Source organism: Rissa tridactyla, chromosome Z (assembly GCF_028500815.1).
Source record: "Rissa tridactyla isolate bRisTri1 chromosome Z, bRisTri1.patW.cur.20221130, whole genome shotgun sequence".
Taxonomy (NCBI): Eukaryota; Metazoa; Chordata; class Aves; order Charadriiformes; family Laridae; genus Rissa; species Rissa tridactyla.
Window position 1 is genome coordinate 29765659 of NC_071497.1, and position 21224 is coordinate 29786882.

General features: G+C 37.6%; 1 protein-coding gene across 4 annotated transcripts in view; it reads right to left on the reverse strand.

Moving 5' to 3' along the window:
• The window catches only part of SLC27A6 (solute carrier family 27 member 6), a 41533-nt gene extending 20982 nt beyond the window's left edge, over positions 1 to 20551 (reverse strand). For 3 of the 4 annotated variants that reach the window (XM_054186905.1, XM_054186908.1, XM_054186904.1), the window contains exons 1-5: positions 20456 to 20551; positions 19536 to 20117; positions 10295 to 10501; positions 7937 to 8095; positions 6786 to 6910 (exon numbers count right to left, since the gene is read on the reverse strand). In XM_054186905.1, the coding sequence (XP_054042880.1) occupies positions 6786 to 6910; positions 7937 to 8095; positions 10295 to 10501; positions 19536 to 20117; positions 20456 to 20513 (1131 nt within the window). In that variant the 5' untranslated portion in view covers positions 20514 to 20551. Of the gene's footprint in view, positions 1 to 6785; positions 6911 to 7936; positions 8096 to 10294; positions 10502 to 19535; positions 20118 to 20363 lie in introns of all 4 variants that reach the window. The other variant, XM_054186906.1, reaches the window with a different exon arrangement.
• Between the last annotated feature and the right edge of the window lie 673 nt (positions 20552 to 21224).

Here is a 21224-nt window from a genome sequence, read left to right on the forward strand (position 1 = left end):
TATCTGCATGCATCATAAAGTTTCTGACGCACTGTTTCTCCATTCTGAGTGCTTGTTTCATTTGTATAGTAATTAATTGACAAGTCAAGATCTGCCCTATTACACTAAATACCACATACCTGGGATTTTTCATCTGCCAGTCTTTCCTCCTTAAGTGTTCTTTGTAAACTATGTGGACTACCTACATGATTAAGTAGTTGATAAAAGAAATGCCTTTTAAAGTGCTATCAACAGTATATTAATTGGTACGGGAAGGATTCATGACTGCAGCTATATAAAAATGTACTTAGCAGTTGCTTTAAAAGAATACAAGAAAACAGGTTCATTGTCCTACTTTACCATTTCTGCAGCAGGAAAAGCCAAATGGAGAGAAGTAAAGGCAACTTCAAGCAAAGGAGGCATGAAATGTTTCCTGTATTATGGCCTTGACGAAACTAAAAGCGATCTCAGAGCCTAAGAAATGCAAACATCTGTTAAATATAAAATATGATGGACAGACCATGACAGGATTTCCATTCACATATTTACAAGGAGTGCATGTAGCAACACATTCACCAGTTCTCTACTGACACGTTAGCCCTGAAAAAAGGGACATTAGGTAGTTAGTAGAGAGACTGTAAGACGAGAGATGTCCTGCTGCCATTATGATGACAGATGTAATAAATTCTTCAAGATGCGTGCTTAACATTCACTTCTCAGTAATGCCCAGTTGTAAATTGCACTAGATTTTCTGAGCAAAATGCATACCCAAGTTTAAAAATACAATTAAAAGAAAACAGGAAGGGCACTGAAGGGATGCACCATAAGAAAGGAATGGGAATTTTAGAAACAGCACACATCCTTCTAGTTCAGGAACTGGTTGTTTACTATTTAGCACAGCTCACTTTCATTAGTCAGCCTCCTGATAATCTAATAGGATTAGATTCTGACAGGAGTTTTCTTCCTTTAGCTCTTCTAATAGGAAATACTTTCTTAGTTGTACTTCTATTTCCTCAGAAAGTATCTACCAACAAAATAAAGTCACTTCTATCTGTGTTCCACCCAGTGATACGAAGTAGATTGTTGTATTTTTGGTGATTGCCCCAGGAGCCCACAAGTCAAAACAAATTACACAAAATTATCCAAAGGTCAATTCAGAGAATTAAAGCACGCACAGATTATTTCTTGCACTTCATATTGCACGCAGTATTCTGTGAGCAATATGAAGCTTCCCTTTTAAAAGTATGACTGTGATTTCTAGGCTTCACTATCAGGTCTTTTTCTGCATGATTCCACTATCTTAACACAAAAGACGAGTATCTAGGAAAAGAAGCTGTAAGGAAGGAAATTGGTCAATTTATCTGCCCTGTTAAAGACTGAGAGAGGTCTTGAGCCACCATGCTAAAACCAATAGCTGACATGGCAACTAGCCTTCAGTGCTGTTTTGGGTATGGAAAACCAATGCTTCCTAAGGCCAAAGGAGCTCTACAAACATTACAGAAGACTTTTTCAGGAAGAAAACCTGAAAACCTTTACCATTAGTAGTGGGAAGAATGAGAAAACAAACACAGAATCATTATGTGGATGGAGTCCAAGAGAGATATGCCAGTACACACATCAGAAGACAGCAGCCAAAATGGACGGGATTATAATCTCTCCTTAAACCCACTTTTTAAAAATAACACTATTGTAGTCATGGCAATTTAAAGCACAGAGTTTGGTGTGATATACAGTATACTTTTTTATTAGATCAACTGATACAGTCTGGAGGGAAAAAAATATAAGCTTCCAAATCCCAGCTCCATTCCTAAACTTCATCTCAGATGTGCTGACTATGTTTGTAGTCTAAAAAATCCATTTTCTCTAACTGCATGTACAATGAATGTTCAATTCTCCTTTTAGGCACTGTTAATACTGTGGTAAATCACTAACAACTTGGATTAATAATGATATCTGCTTACGACATAAGCAAGTGCTTGCAGAATTTTTTAAAAAAACCACAGGTTACCAGAACAATAAATAAATTGCAAAATTCTCCCCAGTAAATAACATTTTAATGACATATAGAGATTATTCAGAGACTTCAAATGGAACACACAGATGTGGTTGCCTGTAGCTGTGACACATCAGTGGTTTGGCGTATTTAATAAAATGTGTATGCTGAAAACCGTCAACGTGCTTGACAAATTTCCACTCCACGTTTTAATGGTTAAGGGAAAGAACAATTTTCAGTACTGAACATAAATTGAGCTAAACTTTAATGGGGAATAAAATGTGATGCCAAGCAAAATCTGCATTGTAGAGAAGTGCCTGCTGACTCATTTTTCATTCCTTACCTGACCATCAAATTCCCTTCCTTCAAAGAAGCTTTCTTCTAGGTGGGATAGAGTGCTGTCCAACATATATAAACTCCATTCTTACACCCCTTATAACTAGAGTCAACAGCAGGGAAATAAGCATTCATTCTCTTTGCTTATCCCAGCAGCATTGACTTCCTTGTTTCCTCCTTCTGAATTACAATTGTTCTAACACAGAAGAGTTTTAATAAAATAAATCCTTAAGCATCTTTTCTAAAGTCACTTCAGAGATCTTAATCCCATCCAAAGAAACCTTGGCCAAACTGGATCTAGTAGAGAGACTGGCTTGCTTCAGCTTAGCAAAATAAAGTCTGAAAGCTGATATACATGGTCTTATACGCTTGAGGTAACCCCAAGGAAATAGGAAATGCTACTGATGCCAAAGGATAACGTTGGCTCAATACCAAACAGACATAAAACAGGACAGCTATTGAAAGAAAATTTCTAAGCAATGATATAATTAATTGCGAAATAGAATTTGAATACAAGTAGAAGTGAACTCTTGTTTTAATAAAGAGCTTACCAAGTTCATGCAAAGTATCATAAATTATACAATTAATGTCATAATGTATGACAGCTTATGAGAGTAGAAGACAGGATACAGTGATCAAGAAAACTGATTTCTAGCCTCTGTTTGTAAATCATTTCAGGATTTACGTCTCCTTTATGGAAAAGCAGGAAAGACGTGCTGCATTACCATTCATATCTTTCCAAAAGCTTCAGGACGCTATGCATTATATAAATAGCTCATTACTTCAAATTCGAAATGAATCTGCAAGTACATTAGGAAGATTTTGTATACACTTTAAATGTTAAATTTTAAATGTGTTGCAACCTTTGAAGTAAAATGTATCCACAGATTAGTAGAGAAGTATTGCCAAGGCCTTTGCCTGGAGAGGAAATAAGGAGCTACGCTATGCCATACTTCTGAAATTTCATAGATCACTGTTAATAGAGGTTTTGAGCAATGTCAGCCAGCAAGACCAAGTTAATAATTTGCTGAATATTCTCTTTCACTGGAGTAATCATGCTAATATCTTAGAGCGGAATCCATTTTGTAGCTACTGATGGCTACTAGCCATCAATGCTGGCTCTTGTACTTTCACTGTAATCAAAAGACTGCAGAAAAAAAGCTTGGAAGAGGGCAGGCATGAAGTTTATTCACTTATTTAGGAGCCCAGCAAAATCTATGAACATCACATAATACAAAGTCTTTGTACTCGTACTTAAGGAAAAAAGACAACTTCCTTTTCTAACAAATGTTCTTTCCAGACAACAGGTTACTAAACGGAACTGGATGCAGAACGGGTTTCAAAAAATTCTACTGCAAAAGAGTCTTCACGAGCTGTTGCAGATGTGAGTGGGAGGCAGAAAGATGAAACAAGAAAAAACTAATACGGAAAGCTAAGCCAAAAGTCTATATGCTACAGAGACTTGCCAAAAGTTCTGTTCAGAATCTATGAAATAAAAGGCCACAATGTGGCCTCCAACTATTAGAAATATACCATTTATTTCAAATTTAGCGTTAAATAAATGAACGAAGTACTTGAGGTAATTACTGTGGTTTTAATCTATGTTCATTAGAAGGGCTGTATGGTACTCTAACCTTGAAAACACTGCCCACCTAATATCTTCGCAGAGCTTTAAAACTTGCATTAGCTGTATCTTTCTCATGCTGCCAGTACATATAGTGCTTTTTAGTTAATGAAACTTAAAGAGAGATAACAACTGGGCAAATTATTTCACCTACTTGAAAGATAATAATGGATTGCATAACATATTTGAAATCGTTCCACTTATTTGTGTGAACATGTTTCTCTTCCAGTCTTAACATGAAAAATACTTACTACTTTTCTTCAAGTACCTAGCTGTCAAACTGATTAATTTTATAATTTTAATTTTTCTTGATGAGGTACATTACTTTTCTCTTTAGCCAGCTAGCAAAAAAAAAACCCAAAACAAAACCAAAAAAACCCCATAGACTCACAGAGCAAAGAGTTTAGACATGCCAGCTCCTGGAAAGTATGCACATAAATTAATAAATAGAATAGTTATACAGTTAATGAATAGTTAATGATGGTACAAATATAGTATATACTATATAATACTATATATACAAATACTATAAAATATACTATACTATATATAAAAATACTATATATACGAATATAGTATATAAACAGTTAATGATGGTATAAATAACTTCTTAAACTTATTTAAAACTTCTTAAACTCTACGATCGCTTGATATGGATTTAAAAATGAGAGTTTGTTTTAGAAAATGAAGTATATCAATCTATCATTCTTGCTTCAGGATACTGAACTGGATAAAATGGGCAAAACAAAATGTCGTGCTCTAACTGTGCAGTTAAAGGACAGAAAAGGGGAGCAATTAGCATCTGAGGCTGCAAACACAGCAAAAGTTGGCAAGTGTTGGAGAGAAGCAAGATGACTTCGGGGAAATCATGTTAGCCTAGCAGTGAAAAAAGCCCAGTTTGTAAAAGCTAGGCCCTTCGTATGTTTTGATTTTCCTTATGGTCTCTGATTTTTTGTTACCCTGTAATTTTTTGTTTATTTTATTATAAATTTAAAAACCAAACAAATAATAAAAAAAAACCAACAAAAAACCCAAAGAAACAAACCAAAAAAAAGAAAGAGAGAGATAAAGGTATTGCTACTTTGGTTTCACATCACAACCAGTGGTGGTCAGTGGGACGTCAGCCATGCCCTCTTTAATTCAACAACACTCTCCTTGCTGAGGCATGCATGGATAGTGCTGTAGGATCTATGACCCACCGCTACATTACTTGAACATGTTTCTAAAAATCTTCAGGAGAAAAAAAAATCCAATGTCTTATGAACACTGACCTTTTCCATTCTTGGGTCAGCAACTTGAGATATTAATGCAAATTGTTATTGTGCTGGAAAACAAGACTGATTTGCATTGTCTTCGAATTATAAGAACTGCTTAAGGAGGTTTTTCTGGAAAATCATAAAACGAGGACTTGGATTAGAAAAGAATTTTCAGATTAATTAATTTGAATTATTGACACCATTTCCCAAGAGATGAGTCAATTCAATAAAATTCATTGACAAGGAAGTAAAACACTGGTTAATTTTTTGAAATCACAAAATGAAATTACGATAGAGGCAAAGGGAGAATGTTCAAAGAGATAACAATTGCATCCAGCTTTCGTACATTTTCACAAATCTCTTTGTGTTCTCCTGAACATTTTGTTAAATTAAAGGTAGTTACAGTTCTTTTTGCTTAAAGTTATGGAAGTACTTGGAAGTTTTTGTTTATTTTTATTTAGTATCCAAAATAAAAGCTGTTTATGATCATAAGTAACTGTGTAAAGTCATTTATTAAAATGCTTAATCGGGTAAGATAATATATGATGTAACACTTAGGATTTATTATTGAAACACAATAGGAACACCTGGAGCTCATAAATGGTTGGAAGCTGCCAGCATTAGCAAAATGACTTTTAGTTCATACTGGACTATGTTTGTTCCATATTCACTTTGACACATTTAGCACAAGCATTTGAGGATAGAAAGTCAGTTAGGTGTGCTATGCAACAGGGTATATCCATCCTGTCAATATTATTTTCTACATTTTGAATTCATTTCAATGAATTTTAGACATTTAGCTTAGCCTAAACATCCTGGGCTCTCTCTATCATCAATGGGTAGATACAGAAACATATCAGAAAACAGCCAGTTAATTATCAGTTAACAGCCAGTTATTTCAGTTAACCTCAGTCAGCTATACTTGGTAATTACAACAGGTTCAGCATACTTCATACTTGATACCATGTAGATAGACCATCACATCATTGGACTGCCAAGGGAAAAGAAGTATTTTCAAGTTAGGGCTAACACAGTTGCAGAGAAGAATGTCACTTTGACAACTAGCTTTGTTGTCTGGAATAGCTTCCTAATTGGAACAAAAGGCATTCGTCCTTTGAGCTGCTAACCTAGGCAAAACCCCTTTCAAATTTTAAAATATGGTTTAGATGGTCTCAAAACAAGCACATTCCATGAGCCAAAACTGCGCTAAAACATCAACTACAAAACTTGAGACCTCTGATATACTTATGTGCCAAGAAACAAAGTTTTGAAAATTCTGAAAAGACATTGAACAGTAGTCCTGGTTTTCTGAATTTACACTGTGAAACTTTGAAAGAATATTTTTTCACCAAATTATACTGATCCAGTTTTTAGTGTTGAAATCTTTTCTTTTAACACTTCAACATGTTCCTGATTCATGCCATTTGGGCTTTTTTACAGTCTACAGATCACCAAATATTTTAAGAACCTCACATAAAAAGAAGGGCTGAGGGACAGGTTCAGTACAGTTTTGTTACCCTTTTAACACAACCACATTAAGAACAATAAATGTACACATCACTTACAGACGAATAACCATCATTTTGGTTCCGCTTACCACTGGCTGGCTGCAAAGGTAACGGCAAAGTTCTCCAATGTACTGGATGACAGTCACATTGTACTTTTTGCAGTCACTCCAAAACTGACTAGCTGAGAACTTCTTTTTTAATACACAGGTTGCACCTTTATGGAAACAGCAGAAAAGGAAATTAAGCATTTTCTCTATATGGCAGCTTAGCTAGCTATGTTCACTATTTCTAAAAAATAGGACATAAGAGGAACTAAGAGCAGCCTCATTCAGAGAACTATACGGTATTTAAGCTGCTTTATTAGAAGATGTGTGTTCAAACCTGGTAGACAAATAAGGGAGATGAACCCAGCCTCCTCCTTGGTGAGACAGTAAAGAGGTTAAAAGCAAGAAGACACCTTCTCTTTGTTGGTGTTGTAACATTATTCAAAAGAGTTTAACTGAAAACATCCAGAAAAGTCAGCCTGAATTAGCAAATCATTTGGGTATCACTGAAACCTCATTTTTCAACAAAGCAAGTATTCATCAATGCAAATTCAGACAGAATTAACCCATAATCCAATGATCTTTCCCTTGCTCTGACTTGTCCTTGATTCTTCAGGAAACAGGAAGTATTTGCCATCAAGTTCCAAATAAATCTTTTATAAGAGTCATTAAGGACATCTACATTGTCTCAGTAAAATATGTATTTTACTGTCCATGCCAAAACAGCAAAATGGAAAAAAAGTTACATATCATCTAATGATCTATGACAAAGCTGAATGTTTACTATAAATGTACTTGTCAGTCTTTTTCAGTTCACCAAAATATATTTTAGTTCTATTCCACCATACAATGCTTAGTCTGTACATATACTAATGCACTGTACACACTGCCAAAATATTACCTATGTCCTTAAATTCCTTTTAACCTAAATATAAAATAAAGTAAAAACATTTGTGACACCAGTGACTATAACTAATTCTTCTCCAGTACCACAAAGACAGCTTGTAAGAGCTCCTTCGCTATTATAAGACCCCACATCCCCAAATACAGAAATGTAAAGCTATTTCAAAAAGACTATTCATTTGATTTCAGCAAAGCATTAGCTTCCCTAATGGCAGTGAACCTAACTGTGTTTGATACATTTTTACAATAATTAATTCTCTATTAGCAACACAATTAAATGAAACAAGCCCTACCCAATTCTATGCATCCACCGATGCCAAGAAGAGATGCTGCACTGTGATAAAGCGGCAGAGTAATATAAATGATGTCTTCTGCAGTAGCACCAAAAGCCCACAGTCCAGCAGCTCCTTTAAGAACCTGCATGTGACTGATGACTGCGGCCTTTGGAAGACCTGTAATGAAAACACAAAACCATGCATAAAGCTTCTCTTAAAGAAAACCCAATTTTTTTTTCCATGTGTAAGAAAATAGAAGAATCTATTCTTTCTTCCCTAAGCAAATTTTCAGCCATCTGTTCAGATGGCTGTTAATAGACAACTGGCTGTTTAATACAGTATTGCATGTTTGTTCTGTACACATAAAGATACATAAGCCAGTTTGTAACCTTGTCTGTTAGTTATTTAATCTGATGTCAACTAAATTCAAATAGGTGGAAACATGGTTAGCACCCTATGAAATTATCTAGAGGCAACAAAGGGCCAAAAGCATTTACTGTACATATGGACCCTTTAACATAACGACGCAACACACTAGATCTCTTTCAGGCAAGAGCCATAGTGACTGTAACATAATTAAGAAAGGTATGGAATCTACATGAAGTAGATCACGTAGTGGGTGCTTATCTAAGATGTGTACATGTAAGTCTACCTCTTTGTTTTAGAACGCTATGAAGACTAGGAAGAATTTAAAGAGAAAAAATCCATGAAAAAGTCCCCTCCAGTTAAGCTGTTCTTAATGAGTTTCTTCAGGTTCAGCGCAGTATTTCTGTTCAGCAACACACGGACTCACACGCAAGAGCTTCTTGGGCTACTGCTCTGGCACCTGTTATTTTGAGTAGGGGATGTGTTCTTGCATCATATATGCTCTCACATACATGCACAAATTTCAGTCTGAGTCCTGATCATGAACAGTGAAAACTGTTAACAATCTCAAAAAATGTAATGGTACAGAAAGTCTTCTCTCCTATTCTAGCAAAGCTAGTGTTTATTTGAAGACTTAACCAGAGGTGTTAACTGCAAGTGTGATCTATGGAGATGCTAGTTACACATCACAGCTATTCCAAAATCCATCACGCTAAAGAGAAAACGCAGTAAGCCTATGTTGCCAATGAACCACTTATTGCAAGAAGTGCACTACAGAGTCCTGAGATTTTTCCTTCTGCCTTTACAGACAGCCAACTACAGACCATGGAAGATACTTCTTTCTTTTAACTAAGTTTATCAGTCATTGATTTTAGGAGCAACTCTATGGTCTTGTTTTATCAAAAAGTGTAAAAATGCTCAGTTACTTTAGATTAGAATTAGTTACTCCACAGCCTTCAGACTAACAAACATTGTTATTTTAGCTACATAGTACATAAAAGAAATCCAATGTAAATTAATGTAGTACATACAAGCACTCAAAAATGTTTTAAATTCTATATAACTAAAATTCGAGACTTCACACAGATATTCTGAATGTAGTTATAACAACAATATCCTCCCACCTGGAGAATTCTATAATGGTTTTTTTAGCTAAAATGCCTTACTTTTAACCAGCAAGCTCAACCATACTTATATTAATAGTATTACAAACATACCTGACCTCTTGACAATATTTATACCTTCCTCGGTTTTTTTATTTTTTATTACAGACTAACATTCTTATTTCCTAATTTTCCCCCTGAACCCGCAGGAAATAAATTAAATAATTATTTGTATGACGGAACAAAGCCATAAAACACACCTTTCTTTTAAATCTTCTTGTGACTAAAACTTGTGTTCAGCTGAATGAGAATGCCAATCTGCTTATCTTAATGACATCATGCTGCTTTTCATGTCAGTGATCAGTTTTTTCAAAGTCTTAGCTTCTTAGCTGCTGGAGCACTGGTAATAAATTCAGCCATCTGTTTCTAAACTAAAAGGCTAGTAACTTAATCCTATTTTCTGTCTCTACAGTGACCTGCATACAACATGACTTAATGAAAAAAAAAAACAAATATCTATTTGCTTCTTTGAAGATTGTTTTTTAAAATTCTACATACAATGTTAGATATATTAGGTACACTGTGGTATGCGATCACAAAATAATATTTATTATCATTGTAAATCCACAGAAAAAGCAAAATGTTTTATAAAAACACCTTAACTGTGATATAACAAGAGGCCATAGTGTTGCACAATGTGTCAGGAAAAAAAAGAAGAGAAGCCCATAAATCACTGAATATAAACGGTCACTGACAAGAAACATGCTTATTTTCTACCATAATGCTTCTAGATAAGAAATATTCTATTCTACTATGAAAAGATGAACCAAAAAAATTAGAGTTTTTGAAAAATTAAGTTTTTAGATGAAAACTGAAGGAAAATATAGATTCTCTAGGAGACCTGTACCTGTTGTTCCTGAAGTAAATATATATAAAACAGTTGACTTGAGGTTGTTGGCAGAGCGTTGATTAACTGGAACGGGGTCTTCAGATGCAGCCTCTATTTTGTCTAAAAGGGTATGCACGCTTGGAAAAGTGGAATCTTTGGTCATTATCCAAACACTAACGTCTTTTTGGAGGTTAGGAAGAATTTCTTCCAGTGTCCCAAGCAAATCTTAAAAATAAACATAAAATAATATTACTTACATTATGTCTTCACAAAACTAGTGAATAAAGTATTTTTCCTCTGAAAGTTTTACTTCCTGTAATAAAAATATGGACATAAATAAATTCAATAAAATAATGATGAACTAGAATTAAAATTCACTGAAAATGGGATATAATGTGGTAAAAATACTGCTGACCCCACAAGGTCTAATTGTCAACTAGCCCTCAAGGCAAATGGGTGAGCCTTGATTATTAGCTCTTGCTTTCCACCTCATTCTGGGAAACCCTTGATCATTGCTGAGACCAGAATGAAGTGTAATTAAGCTTCAGCTTCAAATAAATCATGAAGAAATCTGTTGAAGATGCAAGGCAAATATATATATACATAGCTGGTAATTACACTGCAGGTTTCCCTGGATGCCCTCAACAACAATCTCTCATCAAACAGTATTTTTTTCAAAAGCACTGAAGTGACTAATTTAAAAACAAACACACAAATGAAAAACTATATCATGTATGTAGGTACCTGAATTTCACAGAATAGAAATACGACACAGGCCCATGGCTTATTCAAACACTGCCAAAGAGCCATGTGCCTGTTTATGTAGTGCTCTGAGTGTTTGAGATACCTTAAAGAATCTGATTTTGGGTATGTCAGACAATTTTATTTTCTCATAATCGCATGTTCATTCACTGAAAGCCATTCCTCCTATTGGCTTTTACCTGAATGTACATACAAAATCACTTTTATAAAATAAAAACAGATGAATAACTAAGATCTATTTTGTTTGCTTATTAAGAAAGAAACTGTGTGAGAGAGATGGATTACACAAAAAGAAAAAAATATAAATAGAGGCCAATCCTTAGTAATACATTTGGTATTTATATTTCTAAGCATTTTTACAATCTGTCACTTTTTCAGAACACTGCACAGGCATTAAAGTACCAATACAGGAAAATTCTCAAGAATAGGAATAATACTGCTTTCAACAGAACTATTCATATACTTAAAGACTCATTTACACTTAAGTGCTTTGCTGGATCTCAGCCTATGTAATTAATCTTGCAAATATCCCTGTGGGTATAAATTTATGTTATTATCTCAGTTTTTATAGATGAATAAACAAACAAAGTTGACATGACTCACCAAGAACCTCATAACGAGGTACTGCCAGAGCCCGCATTTGAAATCCTGGTGTCAACTCCAAGCTCATTTTGCAAATATTAAATATGGACACCATTAACAGAATACCCTTACATAAATTTTACACCAAAATAACTGAAGATATTTAATCTTTCAGAAAACTACTTCCCTAATGACAGACTGCTGTATATATTTTAATGAATGACATATTAGTGTCTATTACTATAACAGAGATACAGCCTACTGTCGCTAACTAAACGTATGTCTTACAAACCTAAAGCCTACTAAGTACAAGTTCTATATATTTTCTGAATGATTAGCAAATAGATCTGATGGAGCACAACATTAAAATTCTTGTTTTCTACCTTCCTTGCATTGCAAAATGGTTTCAGGAAGGAATCACCCAAATAATAATGAAAATCTAACAGATAGTCCTTTTTTCAATCATTGGAGTACAGTCCCTTCTCACTATATGTAGTAATAGAATGAAAAAATGTGAATAAAAAATAATGTTAAGGACAATAGTATTAACTGTAGGAGATCTGACGGACTGCAAGTAAAGGTTCATTGGCATATTAATTTTGTTTTGCTGTCATATTATAAAACTAGGGTATATTTTTCAAGTGATATATATGAAAATTCCACAGTGTGCTTTCTAATGAAAAACCGCTACCAGTAAACCAAGTGTTTACTTGGTTTACAGAGTAACAGAATACAGAGACAGATTTTTTTTAGGTTTTCAGGTTTACAGAGACAGAATAACTATATTCTTACTACCTTCTAATACTGATTTTTGTCTTCCTATTTGCATATATATACATATATGTCTCCTAAATAAACTAATGATAGTTTGTGTAGGTACAAATTAGGCTGAGAACCTAGCAAAAGAAACACAGGTGTCAGAAGTGGCTGGAGCTCCATTTCTGTTCTCAAAAATAGTAAAAGAACATAGCACTCTCTGTCATTCTTTATTGGTGCAGTTGCTCCAACTACAGTGCCAGCAAAATGTTAAGTATTGTTAATTGTTAAGGATTGTTAAGAATTTATTGGCTCCTCTAGCTTCCTTTGAACCAGACTCAGCTGTCCATCCTCTGTAGTGTCCCTTCCAAGTAACAAACATGACTTACAAATATTGAGAAAAACAGCCCGATACAAGTCATCAGGCAAAATTATCCTGAACAATTAAAGTGTAATTGTAAATGAAATTTCAACTATTGTTTAATTGAAAACTATCCTCTTGCAAAAGGCCTGTCAAAAAACCCCTCAGTGAGTATTACCCTTTTTAAGTACTGCAGATACCAAATGGATCATTTTGGCATTTCCTTATTTTCCATAGATAAATTAATTCCTTCTTGCATTTCCTTGAATTGTTTTGCTTTTTACAGTTTTGAAAGTGATGAAGATGAAGCTGTATTACCTACCAACTCCTAACTTCTCTTCAGAAGACATTTTTGTTTAGGACTGCACTACAGGAAGAAATTCACAAATATTTATAAGTTTTTAGGATTCAGAAGTTCTAGATAAGATGTGCACCAAGTTCTCTGCGTATTTGCGTAACATAAAATGCAAGACTGTCGAGAAGAAGAGGACTTACCTCTTCTTTTTACTTTTCCCTCTTTTCTTTCCTTCCTTCAAAGGAAGAAAGATGGCAACTATTAATTTCAACTCTACAAACACAATCATTTAAGAGTCAAGAATGTGAGGATGGCATTTAGTAGACTGAAACATATTTACTCTAAACAATTAAGATTAATCTTCAAATTAAACATACACAATCTTTATTGTTTCTCTAAACACTCAGAAAACCTATGTTTTTTCTTGTTGCACAGAGACTTGCTTGGTTTTTTAACTACTATGGAACTATGAATCTATTATACAATAGAATTTTTCTTCTGCACTCACGAATCTAGTACTTGGAAGAATATGTGAACACCTTGTAATTATACGTTATCTTGAAAGAAATTTCTAGTTAGATAGCAGAGAACAGCAGAAACAGTAAGTGATTTCCTGAATAAGAAAGGGTAATTTAAAACAGCTGCATTCAAGGTGCCAGAAACTGAAAATTACTTCTGGAATACACAGGAGCATGGGGTTTTTGAAGATAACTCTCAGTTGTACTAATATATTTCCAAAGAATAATTCTAATGATAGTCAAGTAATGTTTTGTTCCATGAACAAAGAACTTCTGTGCCAGACATTGTGTAGGACTCATCGGTCTTTACATAGCGTCTTGTCCATATGTCAGGCAAAAACAGGCCTCTTGGAGGACCTAAACTTGATGATTTCTGGAAGTACCTGGTATGTGTACTTTACCATACAGGAAAGCAATTATAGTACATCAATTTAATTATTTAAGCTTGTGGTTTGTCTCAAGTAATTGTTTGCTTTTTACACTACAAAAATATATTCAGGTTTTGGTTTATTTGTTTTGGAAGAAATGGTGGCTTATCTGAAGTTTGGCAATGTAGTCGGCAGTTCTGTGTGCGTTGTTTACATAGTTTGTATATGAATATTCACAATTTGCTAACTATTTGGCTTCTACTGGGAAAAAAATATCTGTGATTGGTCAAGATGAATATGCTTCTCCACTTTTTTTTTTGCCTTCTCGCCCCGGGCTATTAAAGCCTTTCGTTATTCATCCAAAAGTTTGTGAAACTATTACATTCAATTTAAATGAACACATTAACTCAGTTACATATTTTGAGAAAGCAAGGAAAATATGTTTTGGCTTTGAACTACAGTCCTAGGTTTCAAGTTGCACAAAAGGCTTTTTATGTTATTTTCTAGCAAAGAAACAATGCAGCCTCTTGGCAAGGACACAGTCCTACACTGATGAAAGGAATACATCAGATTATGAGATCAACTTGTACTGAACAGAAAGTTACTCGGAAGGAAAACTGTATGAAATGCCTCTTACATAACTTTGATGTGCACCCTGGTAGACATGCTCAGTAAGCTATGGCAAGTCCAAAATCTTGCCCACACTGTCTGGCCTTAGAAAATAATTGTTATTTGTACTTGATCCCCCAAGTGACTCCTTATGCTCAGCACTTATTCTCACTAAGTAATAATAACAGAAATTACAAGTCAGCTGGGGCTAAGGGTAAGTGTTGGTATCTTGAAATGCCATTGAAAACAGTAAAGGTAGTAAAACAGAAAATGGTTTGGGAATCACAGTTGGCACTGTTTTCTGCTCAAAGGCCATCTGTGACAAACACAGACTGCGTAAAAGCAAGTGATCAAAGAGATACAGCGTCTAATAGAGCAGAGTGTCTTCTTCAGGTCTTCTATGGTTTCCTTGTCCTCAATGTTTACGTCTAAATAGCTTTTTATTTCAAATAGTTAAAAAAAAGATGTTTTTGACAAAATGTTTTTTTTCACTTAGTGACTAACATACGAGAGATGATACTGCTACTTGTGCATAATACCATATGACCTTAATTCACAAACACCAAAAGAGTTTGTTTACTTTCTTTCTCCAGGATGTAGACACGCTTCTGTCTGAACTGTACTCCTGCCAGTATAAACCCTGGTTCTGAGCTCAGATGGCAAGAAGTTCAAAATGCACTCAGCAGCAGCAGAAAGCACTGCTGGTGCCTCAAAGGTAAAGAATGCCAGCCAGGAAAGTGCTATACGTGCACAGCTGGGAGATGTACTTCTGCACAGAACTGCAGAATCACAGAATGGCTGTGGCTGGAAGGGATTTCTGGAGGTCATCTTGGCCAAAGACCCCTGTTCAAGCAGGCCCACACAGAGGACGCTGCACACACCGCTGCCCACAGGCTGCAGCAGGTACACTCCCCAAATAGTTTACATCAGTCCTGACAGCAAAGGCTAATCTCATGGAGTTTAGTAAAGCAATCATTTCACAGTTGAATCCTTGCATCAGAAGTCATGATGGCAACCGGGGATGTCCTACTAAGAGCTGAACTCTTCTGAGTAGCAACACACTATAAATGCACTGGCAAATTCCATTTGTACCTTTCTGGGGCATCACGAGATTCTAAGTGTTGTTTAATAGTATTGCCGTTACACAGGTACTGTCCAAAAGATAAAACGTAATCCCTTGTTCAAGCAAGACTCCAATGAATAGAAATATTCACTAGAAAGGACACAGTGCCTTAAAAGGTGCCTTCATTTTAAGCACTACCTTACTGCTCTGTTAAATCAGTATTTTTTAAATGAATAAGGGTTGCTTAATCTGGTAACAAACATAGTAAGGATGAACACCTTTTCAATGGGTTAGATTGCTTTTAGAGTAAGCTAATGCTGGCAGTCTGATAGAGGGAAGGGCATACAGCTTCTTTTTTTCTCCTTTACTAGTTCCTCCTTCACTTACATGTTAGTTAACAGCTGTTTTATTAAAAAGGCAGTTTTAAACTCCAGCTTTTGAATCTCTTTCAACAAACATTCCCCAGAATGGGAGTGGTGGTAGACAGTGTTTCTGGGAATGGAAGTGTGAGAATGTTACACAACAAATTAAAGCAAGAGCTCAGTGCTCTGGGAACACAGCAGACAAATGCAAAAATTCTCTCTCTGCCTCAAAAGGCAAATGGAAATCCTGGAAAGGAACACAAAGTCTAAATATTGGCAAATCAGAGAGTCTACATTTGCCTTACAGCCTGTGGTTGGATGAGAAGGAAAAAAACAAGTTACTAGGTGGTGCTAAATAAATTAAAAGAAAATTGCTGTCATAGAAAAAAATTCAACCTTTTAGAGATATCCATTTCATATAAGAAACAGACAAGAGGGAGAAATTTTGAAGTTTTTATAACATATCCGAGGCTTAAGAATAAAACATTCAATTGATGAGAGTTCATAGCATATATAAGTCAAAACCAAACCCCTAAAACTTAAGTACTATTGGAAGACTCCTATCAGAAGTTAGAAAAAGCAACCAAAATATCAGAGAATTGTCAGACCAGAAGAAAGTCTGACTGCAAGTGCTGAATGAAAGACAAGATGATACTAATTGGACCAGGTTACCAAACCACAACCTCTGAAAAATCCGCAGGCACAAAAAAAACCCTGAAGAGTACAAATTCCACAAATGAGAGTGATCTTTCAAGAGGCAGCATGAAAGACTGAACGAGGCGTGGAAGAAAATGGAACCGTAAATAGCACCCAGCCTATTTGGATAGAGGTATCACATTTGTAAAAAATAAAAGCATTTTGGAAAAATTACAAGATATACCAAAGGAAATTACACGATGCAATCATCTCATGAAGAGGAAAGCTACACCACCATTCTGAGCAGGGAAGATTTAGCAATAAACAATTATCTGTGGGAACTGTTCCAGATACTAGCAGAAGGTGGAAGGTTCCCTTCAGCACAAATAAAATCTTAACATTAAGTGGATTTGAATACGGGTTCCCGGTGCCATTACAGACAAGAATATCAACAATAAATTTGTTCTTGTTCAGCATAGATAGTTAATAGTCAAATTGTTAAGGGGATGATTTCTGCCATGTTGTAGTATATGAACAAGTTTGAAGGTTATCCAAAATATCGGAAAGATAGTTTTGTAACTGTTAAAAGAAATGGAATTGATAACTCAAGCCTGTATTTGTTTGTGGAGGGTGAAAAAACTACATATTTTTGAAAATTAGAATTTCCACTCTGCAGAAATAGTACACTAATAATACCACTACATACTAATCTCTGGTTAAAAAAAACCCAACAATCTTGGTTGCCAAACATGATGCCTGACTATGACAACGATAGATATTGGACCACAGGTTGATTGTTTTTAGGGTAAATATTTTGCAAAAAAGTATACAATGTTCAAGCTACGCACAATCCTGTGGAAAATGGTGCCAGAAGAGCAAAAAACACAAGAAAGTTTAAGTCATACCTAGGTATGACTTAAAGGTATCGTAAGCCATAGCTTCCAAGATAAGGAAGAATCCCTTGAAACGCTCACTAACACTGGACAAAAAGATATTCAGTAGACCTCTGAGAAGTATCTGACTGTGTAACCTCAGTTTTAAATAATGCTCTGCATTTTTTGTAAACATAAGGAGGAAATTACTATGTACCATAATTGTGTAAAATATGTTTTTGTTTCAAGCGTGGTAGGAGTTAGTTCTCACAGTCACTGAGTAGTATATGAACCTTCAGTTACAAAACCTGGAGTCCTTTGGAGAGGTTCCTTTTCCATATAATGTAGTCAATAAAAAAGGACATAACAGAACTTCAACTCCTTTCACAGATACAAATAAAAAAAACAAACCTCTACATCCCAAAGAAGAACACTGTGAAGCCTTGCAGGCTCAAGGGACTGACAAACTTACTGCAGAGACTAGAACCCATGGATAAAGTAAGACAACCAACACGTAAAAGACCTGCTCAGAGACTAATTTGTTGGTATCTCTGTTGCATTATCTGTCTGCACATAGCTCCTCTTCTGTGAGGAGAAGCAGAGCCTGAACAAGTTAGTTCAACATAGGCGCTCTTACCATCAGCTGCTAGTAACAAATTAAGAGTGGAGAAACACAGACCCGGTTCCTGCTTTTCAAATGCTCTTTTCATTCATTAGTTAATATCTCCTTTTAATAAAGGCTACTCTTAGATGGCAGTTTTGATCCAAAGTTCTCCTTCACCATAGTCAATGAGCAAGAATATCCTAAACATTAATTTCACTCCTCAATCCATACACTCAAAATCACATATTCATGAAAGGGTATTAAACGAGATTTTTTTTATTAAGACAGCAAAACTGTCAATTCAGAAGCTGTGTCTTGGGATTATATTTAAATTGGCTTTTGTTTCACTAGCTTGTTTTAATTACCAAGCAGTCTGAAACCAGCATACCATATACAATTAGAATGACAAAATTTATAATTAAAAATATGCAATTTTTGAAAGCACAAATTTGCAGCAGCAGAGAACAGATGAAGGAGATTCCACCATTTAGGTGTCATGGATGCAAAACCCTACAATCTGTGTAATACAAATAAGGCAAGAAGTTGTGAAATAGAAGTAAGGCAGAGTAGACTTGAAATTATAATTTTAGAACGGAAGGACAACATTAGTATTTAATATTTTGAAACATCCTCCTCCAACCAAATGTCAAGGTTCTGTGTGGGGTTTTTTAGCATTGCAGGTTCACTTGCATTTGATCATAAATACTGAGGCAAGTTTAGTTTTTGGATCTGTGTTCAGATTATACATCTCTAATTGAAGCCCAATTTGAATATGCAATGCACACTAGGCTTACATCAAGATTTTATAATCTTTTGAAGCACTTAATAAAAATGTCATACTTCATAAAATTACACAACAAACACTATTATCTCCTATTCAAACACAGCAATTTCTTCCACAATCCAATGACAATAGTATGCTGGTTATTACAAATCAATGTCCTATGTGCTGCATCTGTAAAAAAAACCTCTCAATTTTAGTCCCTGGAAGACTATTGTACCTCTGTGAACAGTTTTACAGCAGAGGTTGTACAGTCTGAGCTTAGACCTTCTAGAAAGATGCGGAGATAGTACAGGATAAGAAAGTGCATGACTTAAGTAAGATTAAAATTGACTAGTTGAAATGAATGGGAAATTATTCTTAATAGATCATTTTAATCTTTTCTGAGACACATTAAGCATCTACTGAAGTAATTAAATGCTTGGAACAGGCTGTACTTTGACATTGCAAACTTTCTTGCAATGCACATTTTTCAGGAAAAGGTTAAAAGAATGTCCCCAAAGCATGGATATACCTGACTCTGCCTGAGAGGCTTAAGCTTTATGATCTCTTGAGCCGCTTCTAGCCCTCGGTTTCTTTCATTCTGTGAACACCTGAAAATCAGGTTTTCAATAAAGGAGCTGGATGGACACACACCGGCATGGTGTGACATTAAAAGCTTTGGATGTATGAATCAGGCGTATACTCTACCTGCTCCCACAACCAGTATCTTGGGCTCACAGCTACTGACGCAGTGCAGGAGAGACCTGGAGCGCACATTGAAGTTGAGGAAAGCCACCACGCAGCCCAGCTTGGCCAGTCCGAACCACACATGGATGAAGTCCGGTTCGTTGCCCATCAGCAAGGCTACCGTGTCGCCCTTCTTCAGAGCCCCGTGCTGTAGGAAGACCTGTGCTATCCTGTTACTCCTCCTGTCCACATCCCGGTAGGTGTGCACCATCCCTTCATAGATGAGGAAGGGCTTGTGGGGCTGCTTCTCAGCCAGCTTGACAAACTTGTCCAGGACGGTGACAATCCTCCCTTGCAGCCGGTACACCTCCACCGTCACCCCATACACCATTACTTTCAGCAGGTACCTCAGGTCAGCCCAGAAATAGGGGAAGAGGAGTTTCTGGATGAGGTGCAAGGAGACAACACCGGCGGCAGCCCCCGGTACCCAGGAGGGCAGCATCGGGAGTGGATAAAGGTGGCTCCAGCGACTCATCTTCCTACGGCCAGGCGACTTGACAGACGGAGCCGGGGCGCGGGGAGCAGACGGGCCGGGTGCGGACTCTGCAGAGAAAGCCGGTGAGGGCCAAGGCTTTTCCCACCCTCTCTTCCCCCCCGGCAGCGAGGCGCGCCGCCGCCTCGGGGAGTCCGGCACCAAGCCCCGCTCAGGCAGCAGCGGGGCCCGGGGAGCCGAGCAGCCGACGGCGACGGCCGGCCGCGCACCTCGCCCCCGCCTCCCGCCTCAGCCCCGGCACGGCCGCCGTCCCCCCGCCTGCCTCAGCTTCCCCCCTCCTGCGGCGGGTCCCGCACCTGCGGGACGGCACCGCCCCGGCGGGCAGGGCGGGAGCTTCTGCCCTCACCACGGCTGAGGCGAGAGCCCCCCCCTCGGCCCCGGGACTCACGGACAGCACCGAGCTGCTGGCGGGGCGGCGGCGGCTTGCTCCCCTGAGCCGGTTGCATAAGGAGCGATCTGCTGCCTGCCCCCGCCGGGGCGGGAGCCCGGGAGGTTGGCTCCTGGGTAAGGCGGCGGCCCAGCGCAGGAAGCCTCGCCCCGGGACGGCAGAGCGAGGGCCCAGTCTCCGGGTAGGACGGTGGGTCGCGCCGGGGCAGGCAGGTAGCCCCCCACCCCGCCGGGCTGTGCCCTCGGTACTTGTAGCGGTTCGTCCCCAGAAAGTCAGTTGTCGCCGCTGGTCCTTGGGGCTGGGCTCCACGCTGAGGCGTCGAGCAGGGCTCGGCGTCCAGGCCCTGTTGCCATCACAGAGGCCCAGGCCAGCCTGCTGCCAGCATTCGCACACCCTCTGGCCTCAGGAGCGGTCTTAGACGGGGGAGATGGGTGTTGCAACGAGCCTGGGTCTGGGAAATCCCTCTAGGACCAGTTCAGTCCACTTGAATGCTGGGTGCTGCGTCAAGGGTACCATGTGAATCTTGTCTTTGTGCTGAAGGGATGACGCTGACAAAAAGCAGCCACACCGGGCTGCAGTGCTGATCTGGCTGCAGCTGCTGAGGTCTGTCACCCCGGGCACTTCATCACACTGATGGCTCCCTGCCATCCAAAGGCATCCACTGCCGTTGCCCTTGGTGAGGCGCATAATGTGGTGGTCATGTGTTTTGGTGCAGCTGAGGCTGGAGTTACATGGACCGTGAGAAACTGAGGTCATTTTATGAGTGACA